The sequence below is a fragment of the Pan troglodytes genome, chromosome 2 (assembly GCF_028858775.2).
Source record: "Pan troglodytes isolate AG18354 chromosome 2, NHGRI_mPanTro3-v2.0_pri, whole genome shotgun sequence".
Taxonomy (NCBI): Eukaryota; Metazoa; Chordata; class Mammalia; order Primates; family Hominidae; genus Pan; species Pan troglodytes.
The window spans coordinates 5,154,343-5,176,169 of record NC_086015.1 but is presented as its reverse complement, the minus strand read 5'-3'; the positions used below and the strand labels follow the sequence as shown (position 1 = coordinate 5,176,169).

The 21,827-nt window shown below is 35.9% G+C and overlaps 1 protein-coding gene across 7 annotated transcripts in view; it reads right to left on the bottom strand.

Annotated features, from left to right (window-relative positions):
- The window catches only part of CNTN6 (contactin 6), a 319,927-nt gene that overhangs the window by 262,065 nt on the left and 36,035 nt on the right, over positions 1-21,827 (bottom strand). For all 7 annotated transcript variants that reach the window (XR_010155484.1, XM_054680362.2, XM_063806584.1 and 4 more), the window contains one exon: positions 2,635-2,771. Coding sequence is in view for 5 of the 7 variants with exons in the window: in XM_054680362.2 (XP_054536337.1) it covers positions 2,635-2,689 (55 nt within the window). In the remaining 2 variants the exon portion in view is untranslated. The remainder of the gene's footprint in view (positions 1-2,634; positions 2,772-21,827) is intronic.

The following is a 21,827-nucleotide window of genomic DNA, read 5'->3' as shown; positions in this document are numbered from 1 at the left end:
ATGCATATCAATGAAACAGTTAAAAAGTATATAATTATTAACTGTATTTCCTAATTAAATGGGCCTTCATTTTCTTCTAATATTTAAAAAATACTAAAATAGAACAATTAAACTTTTAAGTTCTCAAAACTTTAAAAGTGTCCCAGAATCAATCATGTATGACTGTATGGATTAAGTTTCATTGTAAAGGCCTATGAAGCCATGACTATAGTAAAAGCACTAGAAGTTGCAGTTAATTTTTAGAAAATGAGAGGAGAGGTTGTCAAAAAATTTTAAGTTTTAATTTAGAGTCTGGGGAGATTTAAAGTATCAACCTGTTAGACAAATTATAATAATTAAAATAGCAAGGAAAAAGTAAGTAATTGTGAAAGATTTGCTGGCATTTCAGAATGAATAAAAAGTACGTTTTGGAAACACAAGATATTATCACTATGCATAGTCACAGAACTCTATCATCAGACAATCTAATTTTCTAAACTAAAATAGTATCTGCGAATAGGGAGACACACCATGAAACCTCTAACAAAACAAACAGATTTAAAGCAATGTTGTCTTGTGTATATCATTATCAACATCCTTACCTCTGGGGCAATGTTTAGCTTAGATTATCTCATTTAAGTAGCTATGGCTTTAAAAAAATAGATCCAATCTGTTCTTTCACAATGAAATTGTGCACCAAGGGTATATGATGATTTCTCCCATCAGAATAAAGCAACAGGACATGTTGAATCACATCCAGTTTGGATAAATAAAAGTTAACATAAGAGCTGGAGTATTTCTCAGATTTGATACATGTTCTGAGACTAATAATTTATTTTAATTTAACACAAAAGGTCTTTTAGAAATCCTATGCTAATTCAATATACATATTTAAAGGGCAAAATGTTAATGTTGAATTTTGACAGGAAGATGAAACTTAAGGGTAGGAATATAATTCTTATTCACACATATATGATTTGGGGGCACCTTGATGAGTTTTTTTCTGTCTTAATCTATTACCAAAAAAAGAATACATTATTATTTAACCCCAAATCTTTGTTATAGAGACTTAGAGGTGTCACCAATCAAAATACTGTAATCACTTTGAGTAAATATAACTATGGCACTTCTAGCTGCTAGCTTTGCTAGTGGTAAAATTGCTTTTATTTGTATGGTTTTCTGATTCTCCTGTTTGATTTCTGCATATTTTAGCATTGTCATTCATTTTAAGATCAGCATATCTATTTCTCAGGATTGCTATAAAATATATGTCCTTTACAATTACTGTGTTTCTTCCTTTTAAATTATTATGTTTATTCCTGCATGTCTGTCAATATATTACTGCTTTGTTATAAGTACGTGAAACTTCACTAGTACCTATCAACACATAGTCGGGGGGAAGAAGCATGGTATGGTAGAAGAGAGGCTTCTTTGATAATCATATGATCTAATCAATGTCCATGCTCTGTAACAACTCATGTAGGTAAGCTCAACAATTAATCTTGACAATTAAGCTCAGTAATTATGAACTCTATGATTGTAACAGACTATGGTTGGTTGTTTACAAAAACAGCCACGATTATTGCCTTTATTATTTCTATGGCCTTTTTATGGTATAATTTTGCAGCTTTTCTATCAAGAGATGTAGTGTCATTCCACATCTATTGAAGCTGGACTTGTCTTGTGACTTATAATTGTCAAAATAACTCACAGAAATGGCAAGGTAGCAGTTCCAAGCCTTGGCATCAAGAAATGCTGCATTCTTCTGTCTTTTGTTTTCTTGGAACCCTGAGCAGCCACCATGTAAAAGAACCCAGACTCACAGAGGGTAACATTTGGACCACAGCCATGGCAGCACAGCTGTCTCAGTTACGAATGTCCTAGACTAGTCATGTCTCAGATGGCTCAGCTCATCGAAGTTGCAGTGCACCCAGGCAAAAACCAAAAGAAGACCCATTTGAGTCCATCGTAAATTGTTAACCCACAGATTTGTCAACTAAATACATGATTATTTGTTATTTTATTACACTCACATTTGGCGTGGCTTATTACAAAGCAAAAGTTAACTGATACACAGATATTAATATGTTCAAGTTGAATAAAAGAACATGTTCTTGTCTATTCTTTTAAAATAATTAAAAAGAAAATATATCTAAGGTTATTTCTAGTTCTGAGGTAACATTCTATATCACCTTTTCTTCTAAATGAATATAGCTTTGATTTTTTTGCCATATCAATTTCTAAACATGAGAGAAAATATGTATTTTAATTTTAATTTTTTAAAGACTTCACTATAATGAAAATAAGAATAATTATTCACTGTTTATTGGTGATAAAAATATTTAATTACATTCTTTTATAAAAATGTCATAGTATATTATATAATTAAATATTACATAATTACATTGTATAAAAATGTCATATTTGCCAATTTATAAATGTAATAATGTTAGTTTCCATTTAAAACTTGCATTTGATACATTTTTAAGGATTAAACTTTCCCTGTCTGAGTCATAGAAGTTACCTTCAAAACATTATCACTTAGTCATTCAAATAACATACAAATTGTGCATTTTGAAAATTGCTTCACCCGTAGAAAGAAATACAATGCCAATATATTTATCAATCAAAACTTATAATAATAGAACACTTTACCTGCAGAAGAGTTTATGAGTGGCAGCAGAATTACCAGTTTCCATAGCAACCTCATTTCCACTTTCTAAGGTCAAAAATTTCTCCCATACAATCAGGTGGAAAAAAACAGTCTATCTTCCAGTCAGTATCTCAAGAGTCTGAAAAAGACAAAATTGTCATGAAATAAAAAACGTACAAACACGAATATTTTAATAAGCATATTTTTGTTGCATATTAATTCAATTTAATATTAATATTATTATCCAAAATAAAGCAACCTAAATGGATGCTTTCTACACATACATTTGTTCTGCGAGTTCCAGTAATGTCAGCTCATATTTTCTTAATTTCAATTCACACCTCAAATATTAGAAAACATTATTTGTCCTAATATCACAAGAAATAAAATTAATATTGTGCTACAAAATTTCTGCAAGAAATCAATTTCTAGCAGTGTTATCTTTCAGGTACGAGACTTGCTTTTCCTAAGGGGTTGCATCATAATTTTCTCTAATTTATTTTGACATTTAAGCTATGCAGTGATAAATGAAATCAAGATAAAATGTTAGTTTGGCCTTTAGCCCAAAAGAGAAATCTAATAAGAGGTTCATAAAAACTCCTAAACTCATAAAAATTTAGAATAAGCTCAGAATAAACTTATCTATGTCCATGTTCTGTAACAACTCATGTAGGTAAGCTCAACAATTAATCTTGACAATTAAGTTCAGTTATTATGAACTGTATGATTGTAACAGACTATGGTTGATTGTTTACAAAAACAGCCACTATTATTGCCTTTATTATTTCTATGGCCTTTTTATGGTATAATTTTGCAGCTTTTCTATCAAGAGATGTAGTAGGTTACATTTGATAAAACTATTATATATCAAATGATAAGATCCTTTGGAAACTTTAACATAGTGGAAATATATTTTCTTGCAACCTTAAATATTTATTGGAAGTGTATGGAGTTTAAGTGTGATGATAATAAATAATAAAATTTTTATTTCTTGATGTATTTTTAAATTGTAAAAATCATTTCTTTCTGTCATGAGTTACTTCATCTTAAACCAAAAACATTGATTATACTTAACATTTAAATAAAATTTAAGCTAAATGCTTTCCAAATTTAATCAAAGGATAAAAATCACAGGAAAAATAAACAATATTCAGGGGTCGACATATATATTGAGTCAATGTTCTTTCTCAAATGTTCTCATATCTGACATCATCTTTCCATTCCTTTTGATACCACAGCCTTTAATGCCTTACATAAATTAGATCATATGTTATATCTATTCATTCATTAATTATATTTTCATAAGCATTTATTTATTTGTTTGCTTCTTTATATAATCACATTCTTTGCAAGACAATGGGCACTATGGTGTTAATGGTGAGCCTAAGATCCTTCATTTCTACCTTTGAGGCACTGTTCCCTTGTGAGAGAGACATTTAACAAAAACAGAGACACAAAACAAAAAAAACCTTACACACACAGGAAAATATTTGTGTAGTAAATATGATAATGTTTACTACACAATAATATGATATGATAAAGAAAAATATGATATGATAAAGAAAAATGTAATACGTTTGAGATTTATAGGGTGGAATTCAGTTAGCATTTTTTAGCTGAGGCTTGAAATATGAGTAGCTCTTTGCCAGGCAAAGAGTGTGTGTACATGGGGTGAAAACAGCAGAGCTGTAGGGATTACAGTAGGTATGAAGGAAGGATGAGACTAGCTTCCTAAACAAAAGAGAGACAGTGGGCTCAGGTCCTATAGCAAGCCTTGAGCTGCACGTTCAAAGATATGAGAAAGTCCGGTTTGATATTCAGAAGAACTGCGGCATGAGACAAGGTTGGAGAAAGGGAAAGAGGCTGAAATATACAAGACATTTAGGTCATGTTAATGCATATGAATGCTGTACTTTCAGATCATAATTGAGAATGTTAAGCAGAACAGAATCAAAATTTATGTTATATCTCTGGCTACCGTGGAGAATGAAAGAGATGGAGTAAAAACTGGAATTATACAGAGTAATTAAAGGCTACTTTTGTAGTACAAGAAAGGAATAATGAAGGTTTTAAATAGAGTAGTGGCTTTGAAGATTAAAAAAAAAATTGGATCTCTGAATAGTCTTCCTGCCTTAAATCTCTTCTCCTTTCTACTCATTTAAATATTACCATCAAAATTTTCTTCCTAAAACAAAGATTGGTCCAATTATGCCAGTTTATGCAATGGAGACTTTAATCATTTTCAATTTCACAAACATCCAAAGTCTTCGGAATGATATTCAAGACTATACACACAATAGGTTTCTAATCTTCCTTTTCCAAGGAGACTACTACTAAATACTTCCAATCTAGTGACAAAGATCTACTTCCTGTGCACGTGCATTATGTATTATCTCTATATAGATGTCATTTAATTTGCATAGAATTCCTCCTTAGGGTCTGTATCTCCCTAAAAACCTGTACAATGGTAGCATGGCCATAAATCTTTGTTTTCACTGGACAGTTTCCATGTATCCAATTGTCATGGCAGAATTATCAATAGACTCTTTTTCTCAAAAAAGCCTCAGCTTATAACGTAAATTACATGGTACACTTATTTAACGGATATTCATTATTTTTTTACCCAATAATTCTGTCTCCTTCTTGTGATAAAAGGTCCGTGACTTTCTTTTGAGGAACCATCTCCCTATGTACCATCAGACAATACAGCTGGGGAGTTACTTGCCTCCACCTTCTTGCTCCAGGGACAAGCATATGACCAGGTCATTGTCAATCAGTTATCTATTTCTTTGGCTATAATATTTTGTAAAAAATTCAGCATATTGCTTAATTGAAACCAATGGCAGTCGAAGCCAGGACCTCTGTCAATATTATCAGAAAAAGTGTATAATCTCTCCATTAAGTCATCAAGAGATAATAAACCTGTTGATCTGGTATATCTCACAACTGTTATCTTGACGAAAGTTTGCAGCTACAGCTAAAAACTTTCAGTTCCCCTTCATGGACAGTTTGCTAAGACTCCACCCCAAATATATCCCTTATTAGGCTTTAATAATCCCGGGTTATAATACACATAGACCCAAATACCACAGATCTCCAAATCTCTAACACCCAGAAACAGCCCCTGCTTCCTTGGGCTAGAAAATTATTTAAAATACCCAATCCTCCAGAGGCCTGCAAAGCCTAGCCATCTCTATCCCATTTTCCATTCGCAAGCTACCTCCAACAGTCCCAGCTTGCTGTAGTTCTGTTCCTGGGTACAATTTCCTTTGTGCCCTTTGCCTCATTTGGAGCTGTAAGAAGCAGAGTTCTGCTTTTTCTGTATATGAGTGTTACTGGGAATCATTCCATCATCCAAAGAACCTAGAATCATACCCAGTATCGTAGAATCATGAAACATCTTACCTGAGCCAAGAAGACAAATTTTTGCCTAGTCCTGTTTGTATTTTGTTTTTGTCTACTTCTCCTAAGTAATCCGACAAGCCCCAAGCCCCTTCATTCTTTATTTTTATTTTTTTATTTTTTATTATTATTATTTTTTTAATGAGATGGAGTTTTGCTCTTGTTGTCCAGGCTGGAGTACAATGGCGCGATCTTGGCTCACTCCAACCTCTGCCTTTTGGGATCAAGTGATTCTCCTGCCTCAGCCTCCCGAGTAGCTGGGCTTACACAGGCACACTCCACTACACCTGGCTAATTTTATATTTTTAGTAAAGACAGGGTTTCACCATGTTGGCCAGGGTGGTGTTGAACTCCTGATGTCCAGTGATCCGTCCATCTTGGCCTCCCAAAGTGCTGGGGTTACAGGTGTGAGCCACAGTGCCCAGTCCCCTGTATCGTTTATCTCAAATTTATATGAAGTTTCTCTTAAAGATTCTAGAGCACACTGACTCAATGTATTTCTCTTAAGGCTTGCACTTACCAAAGACTCCATTATATTGCCAAGGGTTTTGCACTTTACCTTGACGATAAACACCATGTGTAACACTTACTCGTAATACTCGGCGTGGTGTCTAATGCAGAGCTCATAGCTATTCAGCAAGCATGAGCTAGGTTTGCATTTGACAGCTGAACAACCTGGTGGTAGAGAGAAAAAGGCTACATTGGGAATCTAGAGATTTTGCTTCTACTATTGTCTCCTTCTCTTAACCAGCTGAGTAACATTGAGTGATTCATGTACAGTCACATTGATTGTCAGTTTCCTCCTTTGAAAATTGAAGGGTTTGACCTAGAAGTCACCTTCAAGTTTCTTCCAGCTCTAATATTCTAAGATGGTTTGATTCCATCCAGTGTATAATTTCATAGCAAATGTTGCCCTTTATCATCTGATTGCTTATCAGCATACTATAATGAGGCCAAAGCCCGAAAGATGTTTTATTTGGCATTCCTCTATACTGCTAGCCTAAAGAGCTAATATTTACGCATCGGTTGCCATTTGTAAAAGTTTCATTTGTGAAAGTTTAAATTGCCTGAGGAAGGAGAATACTCTGGCTCAATGACAACAATGTAGTTAAGAAAAGTGTAGTTATTTACTCACAGCAGAATCGAGTAGAAATATTCAGTGAGTAAAATTTCTGCTAGTCACTGACATGCAAAATAGCCACAGGAATTCATTCTAGGTTCCTAGAATCCTACAGGTCACTTGAGGCAAAATGGTGTAATAAAGGAAAACCAGTATATAAATCTAACTTAAAGAAACTTCTAGAACCTAAAAAGAGTCTCAAAAATGTATCACCAGCATTTTGTTTTAGATGAGGTCTTTTAAATGATAATTTGGCCCAGAGCAGTGAGTATCTTGGTTCATAAACTAACGTGTATTTACTTTTTCTTGCATGAAATTGCTCAGTACAAAAGTAATAATTTCAAACACTTCAAGGAAAGAGTATGTACAGGCCTATAATCCCTTTTCTTGCAATTAAAAAGAATCTTTGAAAGTTGAAAATTACATGTAAGCTTGGTGGCAAAATTTATTTGGTGGCAGAGAACTGTCCCCAGGCAATACACACCAAGCAATGTGTGGTTGCTTAGATCTTTTTACCCAGCTTATTATAAATATTGATGTATTTTTCTGCTGAAACAGAGATGTTGGTTGATGATAAGTGTATTGTTCATTGGGTATATACATATATATATGTATATATATATATACACACTCACACACACACACAAATTTATATGTATCTTTAATGTACATATCTGTCTATAATATGTATATGCATGCAAATAAAAATACATATAAATTTGTACACACAAATTTATAAATATATAGAAATACATATGAATTTGTACCCCATTGCCTTTCTAAAGGCTAAAACAAGGGTCAGGAAACCATAGCCTGCTGACCAAATCTGGCTCTTTGCCTTTTTTTGGTAAATAAAATATCACTGCAACCCAACATACCTGTTTATTGATGTATTGTCTATGGCTGTTTTAGTGCTACAAAGGCAGGGCTGAATAGTTGCTCCAGAGACCATATGGCTTGCAAAGCTGAAAATATTTATTATCTGACCCTTTCTGGCTTTCGAGCTTCTGGAATTTTCTTTTGCTGATCTCTCATTTAATGAATTCTAAACTCTAAAATATATTTGGCTGTGAAGATTTCTATTAAAGTATTATCCAACTGTATTTTTCTAATTCAGTGTATACGTACTCAACAAGAATACCATGTATTTAGTAGAAAAAGATGCCATCCTGTATTTTGAAGTAGCTTCAGACTGTGAGCCCTGCCTTTATACGACCTCTTCTCACCATGTATCACTGACTTGCTTCTGATCCCAGAAGGCAGATGAAAGAACTCAGCAATTATTGCTGTGACAGTGAGGTTATACGCAGTGCTAATTATGCTTAACCCAAACAACATTAAGAGTTTCTTTGTTTGGTTCAGAATAATCATGTTTTTTTAGGAAAATTCTCACTCCATCTCCTGGCTCTAAAACCATTCGTCAGTCTATAAATGTGCACAATTGCCAGTAAACCAGGACTAAATGTGTAAGTCAAATAATGGCTGGACCTCAGGCATCAGGAAAATTCTGGAAGGTGGCTGCCATGTTAAACTTGGTTTGTCCAGCAGGCTTGAGAGACAATGAGAGTTAACCTAAACAGAGATGGCACCTCTGTTATTCTCTTATCTATCTTTTACAGAGGAGCTTTCCAACTTTATTTTTTCCAGTGAGAACTAGGGTCAATTTCTTGAATAAAAAGGCAGAGTAGATGTGCATGCATAGCTCTGTAATAAGCTTCTGAAAGGTGCTCATGAAGGGTTGGTACTTCCCAACCTAACTTAGAAGCTACAGAGAATGTCTAAAATAATTTAAAACATCTTACTCTATGGTGGGGGAAAATAGAAAATTATTCTTGTCCAATTCTGTCAACATTGTGCTTTTTAATTTCTATAAATACATCTAGGTGACACGGACTTGGACGCTGGAGAATTATGTGCATTAATACATACTGTTTATGGAAATACTCAGGTCAATTACAAATTATACCTTTTTCTTACCTCTTTGGCAGTACATGAAATGATTTTCTCACATTGGTGGCAGGAAAAGTAGAAACTACTACTAAAAGGCTTTGGTTATTGCTGTAAGTACAGGGCAGTAGGATGGTCAAGGAGGAATATTACTTTGAAATATTGGCCAACTTCTCTCTCTAGTTGTCTTACTGGTGTGGCTTTAGTTTATCAGGACATCATGGCTGCAAGTGCGTGACTCCTCACGGGCTTCATTCTCCCCTTATTTACAGCAACATTGCTTTGATACTAAAGGATTCCACAGTGAAGATCAAGATCCATTTTCAGTTGCCATGTTCATCATCAGAACAAATGTGTGCAGCGCTAATTGCCCTTTTGTTTTTAGTTGACCAGTTAATTACACCAGATAAATTAAAAATCTCAAATTCACTTTCTTCAGGTAGCTCCACAGTTTTATTTCAGTGTGATAAACATCCATGGCCAGAAGGAAGAGAAGATTTTTAATAATTTTTATAACAGATTTCCAACTTTAGCATTCACGGAGTTATTTACTTTTAAGCTAAATCAATAATAAATTAAAAAGTGAACTATTTGTGATCTGAGAAAAATATAGTATAGACTAGGAAACCCCACCACCATTAAGTTAGGCCAAGTAGCAAGATAAATTGTGCCATCAAATTCTTTGTTTTCAGAATATAATGCTATCACTTATGATAATTGTTATGCCAAACTCTCAAAATACGCAGCCATAATAGATGATAGATTAGTAGAAAGATATAACAGCGTGTTTAATGTGATCATAGAAGGAGCAGTACTGCTTTTCCTAGAGGAGCCATGATTACATGTTAAGTTGTTAACAGCATGAAATAAATGCAAATATGTTTGTTATGGAAATAGTCAGAATCATTTCTACAATTTTTTTTTAATCAGAGAAACCAAGCTGTAGAACTTAACTCAGTCATCAAGAGAGTATCTCTCATATGCCTTTTGCTTGACGCCATGAAGTCTTGCTGAAAGATACTAGTGTGAAGAAATTAGTTTTAAGACTGCTAAAAAATCATACTTTCAATGAATTTCACAATTGAAAGAAACTATATAGATAATAGAAGTCAGCTTTCTATTTTCATAGCTGAGGAAACTGAGGCCTAGAGGAGATAAGTAGTTGCCATTATTTACATATATAGGTGATAGTTAACTAAATAAAATTTAGTCCATGACCTAGAACGAGAGCTGGGACTTGAAGGCAGATCCCTGATTGAGGGTCCCCCCCTACTATGTGATCTCTTGATCTGGGGCACTGCACACATCACCAAAGCATAGCTCCAGCCTCTGTGTGCACCTGTTTTTCTATCTGCAATGTGCAGGTAATTATATCTTATGGAAATGCTCTTTGTATTTATATAAATCAGAATACAAGAATGTGGATGAGTGACGCTGCTATAGCTTTGAGGATTTGTAGTGTTGGCTTTCCATTCCTAAAAAGGTGACAAGAAATACTTATTCATTGGACAAATCTAAGTTTGCTAGACTTTCCACAGTCAGGGAGAATACAACTTGGCATAGTTGTAATACTTTCTCAGAAGGAGAAATAAGTGGGTGATATTGTTAATATAAACTAGAAATGGCCTGAAGAAATTCATATTTCTATATTTGAGTCCTTGAGGACCAACAGTAACCTGACTTAATAGGTAGACAAGATTGAAAACCTAACTTAGGAATATGTGCCTGAAACAATAGCTGAGTCTTGGCCAATCCCAGCAGCCATGCTTCAACCAGTCATACGCTGCTGAGTGTTCAAACTGTGCTCAAGTAAGGCAAATGCCAATCTGTAACCAATCCAGCCGTTTATGTACGTCACTTCCTATTTCTGTAAGTCACTTCCCTTTTACTTTCTACAAATTTGTTCTGATGATGAGGTATCCCTGGAGTCTCTCCAAATCTGCTGTGATTCTGGGCTTTGCCCCAGAATCAGGGGTTGCCTGATTGGTGAATTGTTCATTGTTCAATTAAACTCCTTTCAATTTAATTCAGCTGAAATTTTTTTTTAAACAATATTTTTAGGGCTTCGTGATCTGGGTTAGGTGATTTTAAGGTTGTTCTTGCAAGATGAGGAGCTGATTAGATGTGGGTAGAGATTAGGGCATAATAGCTTTAATTTGATGAGTACAAGAAGGTCAGGCTCTTGATACAGATGATGATGTTGGTCTTGAAAAGTAAGTTTTGTCCTCTAGAAGCAAGAATTTCCTGAAGCAAGTAGCTAAATTATTTTTGCTTTCAGTGCCGTTTAGTACAGGGATAGGAATTTATGCTAGTTTCAATTCTCAGCAATGAATTCAATAATAGAATGCAGGGACTACTTACTAATGACTAAAGCAGAGATTGGGAAATCTTTTCTGTAAAAGACTGTAAAGGACTAGATAGCAAATACTTCCAGCCTGGTCACTGTTGCCATTACTAAACTGTACTATTAGAATGCAAAACTAGTCTTACTCAAGACATAAACAAATGGAAGTGGCAGTTTTTTAAATAAAAACTTTATTTGCAAAAAACAGGTGAAGAATAATTAATTCATGGCCATAGTTTTCCCACCCCTGGGCTAAAGGTTGGCCTAGAGAGAAGTTTCTAGTGGTAAGTTTGCAGCCCAATCCTACTGAATATTTGATTAACCTCAGAATCACAGAAAGCTAGAAGAGATAGTGAGTATATAAGATAGCAGAAATCAGAAATATCTGGAATGAAAAGAATGAAAAGGTAGATGCATACATACAAATAGATATAACATATAATTATATAGATATATAATACATATATGTAAGTAAAATGGCAAGCAGCAGATTTTCTTTTCAGTGTTTTTGCTTCTTCATATATTCCAAATTTTTAAAAAAACTAAACAAAGCAATAATATAGCAAGGTCCTATTAAAACAGGAATGTGTGCAAAGCACTTTCTAAAATTTTGTTTTTGGGAAAATATAAATAGATTTATCTGTGAGCAATATTAGAGTGGTAGAGGAAAAAACCCTTTTTTAATGTATTTAAGAAAAAGTGGTCACACTACAGAAAATGTTTCTTTCTCTTCTGTTTTGCTATAATTGTCAAATTAAAGAAAAAACAAAACAGATCAGTATCGGCCAAAACAGTAAATAAATAAAGATGGTATTTAATAAGAATATATACTAAGTAATGTATTTGAGTTTTAAAAATGATCTGCTTAAATATATTGGGTAGGAGTAGAGTGAGTAAAAGTGGCTTTCCTTCAATTCAAGTTTGGAAAAAAAAAAGCAGAGAATAAAATTCTATAGTGTGAAGTTGGACCAATATTCAATGTTTGCTTTTCTTTTTACATAGTTGCTAAAAATCTGGCATGACTTAGGTTGCATTAATAAAAGCATGGTGGCCAAAACCAGGGAGGTGCTAGTTCCATCCTGACCTGCACTTGTGTAACTACATAGAGGGATTGTGTTCTCTTCCGAGCATCATGGTTTAAGAGGAACTTTGACAAACTGAAATACTCTCCTGGGGAGCAGTGCAAGGATGATGAAGTGGCTGAAAGCCATGACTTATGAGGGTCAGTGAAAAGAAATGAGTATGTTTAGCCTGGGGAAGAGAGGATTTAGCAGGCAGAGGAGAGTCATCTTCAAATATTTGAAGGGCTGTCTTGTGGAAGAAAGATTAAACTTATTATTTGTGTCTCAGGAGAGCAAAACTGGGACCAAATAGTGGACATTTCAGGGCAGCAAATTTCAGCTTAATATCAGCCCTGAGCATTTTAACAAGTAGAATTGTTTAGCCAGTGGTTAAGTGCACTGGCTTTGAAACCTAAACAGTCTGGAATTCCATTCTTAAAATCTACCAGACACTTAATAGCTTTGTGACTTTAGAAGAAGTAAATTAGTTTTCTGAGCCTGGATGACATGATAATTACAATGGAAAAAGTAGCATCTACCTCATGAGGTTCATAAGAGAATTCAGTGAGTTTGTACATACAAAGTGTAATGTTTTTTTCCATGAGATGCTTAGTTCTCTCTGACTAGGAATAGATAAATGACACCTTTTCTAGTATATTATAAATAATATTTCGATCAAGTAGGAAGTTCAACTAGATGACCTCTTAAACACTTCTAAATTTGCAGCTCTTTATTACTATATAGGAACAGGATGCTAAAAATCCCCTGATCCAGGGGTCATCAACTGGTAGTCTAACAGATTCTTAAAAAGAGTGTTTAAAAATTGGAAAATTACATATAAAAATAAACATTTGACTTCTCATTAATTATCTGAAAATTTGGCATCACTAGTCCATATTTCCATGCGGTAAAAGTACAACAAAAAGGCATTAACAACAACAAATATCCGGAGTGACTGGCCCTTTAACACAAGTGTTTGCCATAGTTTGGGGGACACCCCCTATTGTCTCACACCTAGTTCCCTTCACTCTTTCATATTACCTGCCCAGTCTTGGAAGGCATCGTGTATACCATCTCTGCACTATACCAGGTAAGCAAGATAGCTGGAAGCAGAGTCCTTTCAGGTTGTGTGACAAGATAGAAAAATAGGAGGAGGAAGAGACAGAATGGGGTGCCAGGAGGTAGGTTGAAAGGGAAGATAATGAGAATAATGGTAATAATAGAGTTTATCAAATACCCAACAGAAGCGAGATTCTATGCCAGGAGTTACAGGCACTGCCTCATTTCATCTTCACGGCAGTCAAATACGAGCTATACCATTATTGCTTTCATTTTACAGGTGAAGAGACTGAAACTGGGAGGAACTAAGTAACTGGACAAAGTGCACACAGCTGATAAGTGGCAGAAAAATCCCTCATTTGACCAGTATCATCAGAATCCTGAGTCCATGTTTTTCATCCCGATGGCCGATCTTACAGACTTTACAATTTTGCCGAAAGCTTACTCTGGGAGATTTTGCTCAAATCTGAACATTGGAAAGAGAAACATTTCTACTTATTAGAGGTGCAAATTGAGGACTCCCACCCTGAGTTGTTATAAAGCTAGATGGCACAGGGTAAGGCTTCCTACAGTGTGTTTATGGGGCTTAAAAAAAGCACCATGCAGCTAAATAATATGCAAAATGCAAGGCTAAATAAGGCAAAACAGTTCCTTTCCTGCAGGATTTCTGTATCTCTCCAGGGCCAATGTACATTACAGAACTTGAAGACAGGGGTATAGCCTGCACTGTTTCCCAAACTTCCATGATCATGGGATTCGGCTTTCTGTAGTGCTTTTCCAACAGTGAACGCTTCACAGAACACACTTTGGGAAAGTCTAATCAAGGGGAAAGAGCCATGGACAAGAGTAACAGAGGTCTTAGAGTCCTAATCGTGTCAATAGCTAACAATGTAGTTTGAGTAAGTCTTAGAATCTCTGTTCTTGGGTTGCCCACTGTAAATCTTGTGACCATACTACCTACCACACAGACTGCTCCTAATTTTTTTTAGGATCAATTAATAAAGGATGTAATAGAGCTCTCTAAATTTCAAAGAGCCCAAGATATCCATAAGGGATTAACTTATTAAATTTTCTGTCTTATAAAAGTGGTCAGGAAAATTGGGTGGGTTTTAATTGCTTTCATGCCAATCAGTGACTCTCTAACCACACATGATGGCATAACTTCTTCTATTTTGAGACAGAGTTTGGTTCTGTCACCCAGGCTGGAGTGCAGTGGCGCAATCTCGGCTCACGGCAACCTCCGCCTCCCACGTTCAAGTGATTTTCCTGCCTTAGCCTCCCGAGTAGCTGGGATTACAGGCGCTCACCACCGTGCCCAGCTAATTTTTGTATTTTTAGTAGAGACTGGTTTCACTGTGTTGGTCAGGCAGGTCTTGAACTGCTGACCTCAGGTGATCCACTCGCCTCGGCCTCCCAAAATGCTGGGATTACAGGCGTGAGCCACTGCACCTGGCCTCATAACTTTTTTTTAATAATGCATAGAAATGTGAATTTTCTGACCTACCTAGGAAAGAATTATTGAAACTAATATATATGTAGTGTATATACAGTGTATTTATGTATGTGTGTGTGTATATATGTAGCACAATAAATACAGTAAAACCCTGCAGTTCTGAGCTCTCTCCTGAGAAAGAATGCACTTTCTTCCAAGCTTATCCATTAGGAGAAGGAAAGGGGAGAATAATCACAGAGCACTGACAGCAGGATGTACACTGATTCCATTCTGTTTCTGTTGGCTAAGGTTCACGGTCCCCAGCCCCTGGACAATTGGACCTTTTGCCTTCTCTTCCATCAACCCATCCCCTGATATGTGCTCCCATTGTCAATCTTGACCTCACAGAAATAGGAGTCGCCTTGGGAGGAAAATGTGGTTGCCTGTCAACAGTGATGCTGTAAAACTCTGGGAAATTTCTCTGCAAAAGAGGGGCAAGAATTTTGAAATAATAAAAATAAAAAAGAGTGAGAAAATGCATTATTCATTTGGGAACAGGGAATGTTATTTCATCTCAGTATCTTAAGTGCCCTGGCTTTTAGAAATTGCAGAAACTTAAATCAGGCAATACTTCGTTGTGGATGGGTTATTTTTGCGAAATACATGACTGCTGAGCAGAAATACTTTGTGGTATGGGGCACGGGGGTCCAACCTCATTCCTCAGCCCTTTGCAAATTGTATCCAAAGGAGATACAATTTGCAGGCAAAGAAATTCACCCACTGACCTCATGATACATTTCTCCAAGGGCAGGGGACTAAAATATTATCTAAGATTTTTCAACACTGCTTGTGTGCTTCCTGCATTCTTACTAACAGCAGACATTGCCACCTTCCAATATCTGGAATTCATGTTTATATAAATAGTACCCTGCTTTTGTAAACTGATTTATAATGTGAAAGATGCTTTCTTAAATAAATTGTCTCATTTGATTTTTTACACTACCCAGAAAACAAAACAAAACAAAACAAAAAACAAAAAAAAAAACAAAACTCAGGTTCAGGGAGATTAGCTAACTTTCCTGTAACCACAGAGGATAAATTCTTCATATTCTTTTAAAAGCATTATTTTACATTTTGGACCCTCTGAATGTAGGTGACTTGGGACAAAACTATGATCTTAATTTGTATCCAGGTCTAGGCAAGAGTATCACGGGCTACTAGCAGTGTGGAGGGGATTATGTCAGGATGCTAAAATCACATTTAGAGCGAAGAAAAAGTACCTTCTGCAGAGCTTCCCCAAGGGCTTAGGTTCCACAGAGCACACTGGGGGAGACTAGCTCAGTGGAAAGAACACTGGGCCAGGAATCCAAAGGACTCCGTGACAGTCCTGCTATCTATCATCAGCAACATTAGTTGAGTAAATGGAGCAACAACTCTGGTCTCAGATTTCCAAATTGAGATGGGAGAGCAGGCAACTCAGTAACGACAAGTGTGAAAGTCGAGATGCTGTGGTCAAAAGGAGGAGGCCGACTTCCGAGTAATGTAACACTACTTCAAGTAACGGATCGAAAGCACATAGATGTTATATGGTCGATCGGGGCCGTGTACCCAGATCTTTTGACTTCACAATGAGTGGTCTTTCCATATTATTTACAGGAAGCACAGTATTATTGTTAGCTACCTGGATATATGTATTTGGAATTAGTCTGAAAAAAAAATTAACTGGCTTACAGCACAGGAGGCCGATTGATTGTGAAGGTACTTTTGAGAAAACATCCAGGAAGGGAAGGGCTGTAGTGAGATCCACAGCAGGCGGTTGCTCCAGATACTGCCTTTGCTTCAGTCTTGATGGCTACTGATTAGATTTAGAGGATCCAAGGAAGGAAAGAAGAATATGAGAATACGTGTTTCCCTAACAGTAATCCTTTTTCCCTGCATGATGTAATCAGAAGTCCTAATTCTAGAGCATAGCTACCAACCTAATCTAGGAGTTTATCTTGCATGGCCCTGAGCTCACATATCCAAGACAGCATTGACTTTGTCAGTCTACCCATGTCTGTAGGAAAATGGAAAAGAAAATAAAGTCACTGACTGGCTCCATGAGCGCCTCAATAGGGGGCAGTCACAGTTGAGTCCATGCTATATAGCCAGGCTGCCAGTGTTTAAATCTGACCTGTGGCTCTCACTAGGTGAAGGATTTGTGTGAGTTACTTAACTCTTCTGTGCCTTAGTTTCCTCATCAGTAAAATGGGGCTAACAATGGTAGCTACTTTCCACATTTAAGGTGAGGATAAGTTTACTCATATAAACTGCTTACAACAATATTTTATAGGCAGTCTGCACTCTCAATACATACTAGCTGCTATTATTATTATTATTACTACAAAAGTAAGTACAAAACAACCAAATTGAAAAGATCAAGTTATTTGAAGAATGTCTTATCTTTGTTTATGTTGGTCCATCTCCTTGGAATTCTCTAATTTTTATCATTGTCAAGATTCGATGACCTTATTCTATGAAATTTTCATTAAACCTTCATTTAAAAGTACTTCCACTTTCCTTTCAACTTCTAATCAATTTATCTTTAATAAATGAATAAACAAAATATTTGTGGCATGTCTCCTTTTTCGGCATATTGCTTGGTGTATTTTTCAGGATCGTGTGTATGTGTCCTTGTATACATGATGCACTAACTTATATTCATTCAATGAATGAGTGGGTGATTGGTTGCTACTTATGAGTGCCTTAAATGTATTTCAGGTATATTATAGAAAAAGCCTCTCAGAAGCAATAATAATTTTGAGTTATTGTTCTTCTTGTTATCTTGATAGAATTCAGTAGAGTCTCCTTGAAAGCAGACACATAAGACTTTTTTAAATAAAGGGAATGAAGAAAAGTAAGTAGGCTTAAGCTGAACTAACTGTCGTCAAGTGACTGTTATTCAGACACTCTAGAAGAGGGAAAGAAGTGAAATTCTTTGTGCAGAAATATCACCCCAGCAAGGATGATATCATCCACAACATCTTCACGTTTTTATTTATTTATTTATTTATTTATTTATTTATTTATTTATTAGACAGAGTTTCCCTCTGTTATCCAGGCTGGAATGCAGTAGTGGGATCACAGCTCACTGCAACCTTGAACTCCTGGGTTCAAATGATCCTCCTGCCCCAAACAGGGTCTTTCTATGTTGCCCAGGCTAGTCTCAAACTCCTTGTCTCAAATGATCCTCCTGCCTCAGCTTCTCAAAGAGCTGGGATCACAGGCTTGAAGCACCATACCCAGCCCACATTTTAAAAAACATGTATCTCTGGTGTGTCATCAGTGAGACAACTGATTTTTAGGACACCAGAGAAGGTGTGTCTTTAGAAAGAAAAAATATTTTGTAATCTGCACGTAAACTCCAATGGCATAAACTTGACCTCCCAAATGTAAAGTGATATCTGAGCACATCCCATTTTTGGCTTATTGGTTGCAAACAGATTTTTAAAAGACATGAGTTTGAAAAAGTATTGATCATATTGCAAGATGTTATTCCGAGTTTTTAGAGTAAAAGAAACATAAACACAGTTACATATTTTAGAAGTGTCAGGCCCAATCTGCTTGTCGATTCCCAGAACATACTAGTTTTTCAGAGGATGTGTGCATATAAATAAACTAAATGCATATCGAAAAGCACATATATCTTTTCTTTCCAAATTGCTTTCCTTCACTCTACCTGACATAAACTCCCTGATGTCCTGGCCAGAGTGGTATTTTTGGCACAATATTTTTCCTGATTTCTCTATTGCCTCCTGGGGACCTGCCTTTCAAACATCTAATCTGAATTTTCTCATGAATGCCAATGATATACGGCTACATTTTTCCTTCAAACTTTCCATCCCGCAGGCACTCCAAGTACTCTGTGACTACTTTCAAGATATTCATAACAAGGTGAATAGCAATTACTTGTAACAGAAGATAGAAAAGGCAAAGGGCATTTTTATTGGTTCTAGGAAGATTTATCTACATTGATACAGCATTTACTGAAAAACTCTTATCACCCCAGAGAATGATGAATGACCACCTCTGTCTCAGCTCTATCCCTGGAGGTTCCCAGGTGCTAACTGCCTTGAGGTCTTCCTTGCCACACAGAGAAGTTAGTCTCCATTCATTCTTGCATGTTAACTTCACTTGAGTTTAGTGAGCAGTGAACACTTTATTCACTCCCAATTCAAATCAAAATAGGGGTTTAATTTGCTTCCCTGTCTTCTGGGGCTAATCTCCATTCATTGAACACTCATACTCCCATTAACTCAAGGAGAACAACCCCCTAAGCAGCCTTTGAATGAGGCACTGAAGGACTAATTGTTCCTTTGGAAGCTTGCATATAGCTCCTGCTGGTATCAGTGAGTACCTCCCTTTGTGTACCCTGCATTCCAGGCCAGAACTGAGTATAAGACATGATTTTATGTGACTAGTCATGGATAATTAACACCCTACTTACTTCTGAGCTCAGCACTACATTTCCAGGATGAATATCATCGTGCTTGGTGTGCCCTGCAGACCTACCACTTGCAGGTGGAATACCAGGACATCAACTCCTGCTAAGTGTCAGGAACTTTTATCACATAGCAGGTATCAGAGCAGACCTTAGCAGCAGCCAGCTTTACGGAACATCTCCAGGGTCTGCCTGTTATTTCACTGGGCCAACCTGATAGCTGTGAGAAAGAGTTCTCAGTTCCTTTGCCATTCTTAATATTCCATGATTTTGTCTATGTTATTTACACTCAAAGAATTTCTGGAGACAAAGTACAGTAAGTAAGTTCCATCTTAATTTATAAATGATGGACTTCTTGCAACACTTAGTTGAATTCCATTTCTAATAGTTGCTATAAACCAGGTTAAAGAAAGACAAATCGTTCCTATTTTGACACAGACAGGCAGAAGCTTTCTTGTCTGCATATGTGCACATTTTTTCATACATGTCAATTGATGTACTGATCAAACATTGTTGTCTTCATTTGAGATCCCCCCAAAATAGAATCTGAATCAAGGATTTGAATGCAAGTTTAGTTGGGATCCCAAGAAACATTGGTAGGATAGTGGGTTACTCAGAAAGAGAATGAAACCAGTGAAGGTTTGTTATCAAGCCATTTGCCAGTGTCATCAACTGGATCTCAGTTCCTCTGGGGACCACTGGAAGGTGGTGCAGAACAATGCTCAGGAACTCAACAACGGGGCTAGAAAGATGGGTATTTATTTATCAATTCCCCATCTATAATTGCTTGAGAGTTGCTCTGGGGAGCATTAACTCTCAGGCACTTCTGCTTTTTCTTGCTTGGAGGAAAGCACTCTTCCTAGGTCAGAAAATAGCCTTCAGTCAGGGATACTTAGTTAGGTTTTCACCGTGTTATCTTTCAGGGTTACAGTGGCAAATCCTAGGGGTAAAGGGAGCGAGGGTAGGAGATTCACTAAGGGCATAGACAGCGTCTGCTACAATGATTAAACCCCTGCCATGTTTTAGATATAGGGTTAGAAATTGGCCTCGAAATATAGTCAATGTCTTGTGTAAAGATTGGACTTTGGCAAGGATTTTTATTACTAGAATACCAAGCTTATTACCCCTAATCAATCTTCTTGTTTTGCAATCGGCTTTTTCATTAAGTAGAGAGAATATAGAGAAGACAGGACTTTTAATAGATAAATCACACTAAAAATTAAAGATTTGCTTTTTAAACTACTTCTTAAACTCAACATTAAAAATATATCTAGATTTACCTGTATATGTATGTATCTATTCAAAAGGATATTATTTTATAAAAGTCTTGAAAAACTGTTTTTAAAAAACAAACTATTTTATACAAATGAATAGAGTCTTGATGTAAATAGTTTTCAAAAGCATGACTTGAGACGTGAAATCAATAACTATTGATAAATATATAGAAATTCATACTTAAATTCATGTAGAAGTCACATACATTTAACTTTCAGTTATAGACATGTGCCTCCAGCAGATGTCATGTAGGAAGTGTTGGATACCAACATTGACACTGGAAACTTGCTGGAGTTACAGAAAACATCTTATATTTAATAAATATAGCACTTTGCATATTAGAATTCATTGCACGTTCATATTTATCTTTAATCTCCAAAATAAGTGTGAGAAAGGCATTATTATTCACATTTTACGAAAAAATGCAAAGTGACTGTGCAGAAAGTTGGGTAATTTACTGTAGGTCACAAAACAGGAAAGGGCAAAGCCAAAAATCATCCCAAACCTTTCCCCAGCCTGTGCCTATATGCATGAAGACGGTACAATTTCTGTATTTCACTTGGAAATTTTGGTCACACCAACGGGATCAAATTTCTCCAGTCGCCTGGGAATGGAGGATTACCCAGATGCAATACTTTGAGTGCTATAATCAGGAGACCACAGGCAAAAAGGGAAGGTGGAGCCCTCTAACTTGCACTTAAAATATGCACATAACCTTGGCGGCATATGCTGAAGTTTTTGGTGATCATACTGTCATATAGATGTTCTCTAAAGTTATAGTTCCACAATAGCATGCTGCTGGTCTCTTAAGATTGATTAAATTCTATAACTTTCTTTTTAAACCAATCTATTTCTTCCTAAGTAGTTCCCAAGCACAGCATTAGCTACATTAGTATTCTAACACCCTTCCTTGAATATAGTTCACTAATTTTTACCTTCTATGTATTTACATAAACACTAAAAAGAAAAATTATGTAAACAAAAGAAGGCATATATCTAGTTGTCCCAATATTGAAGTGAAGATTAGAGAAGATAAGAAATAAAAAAGTTACCTATCCAAAATGGTTTTATGGAA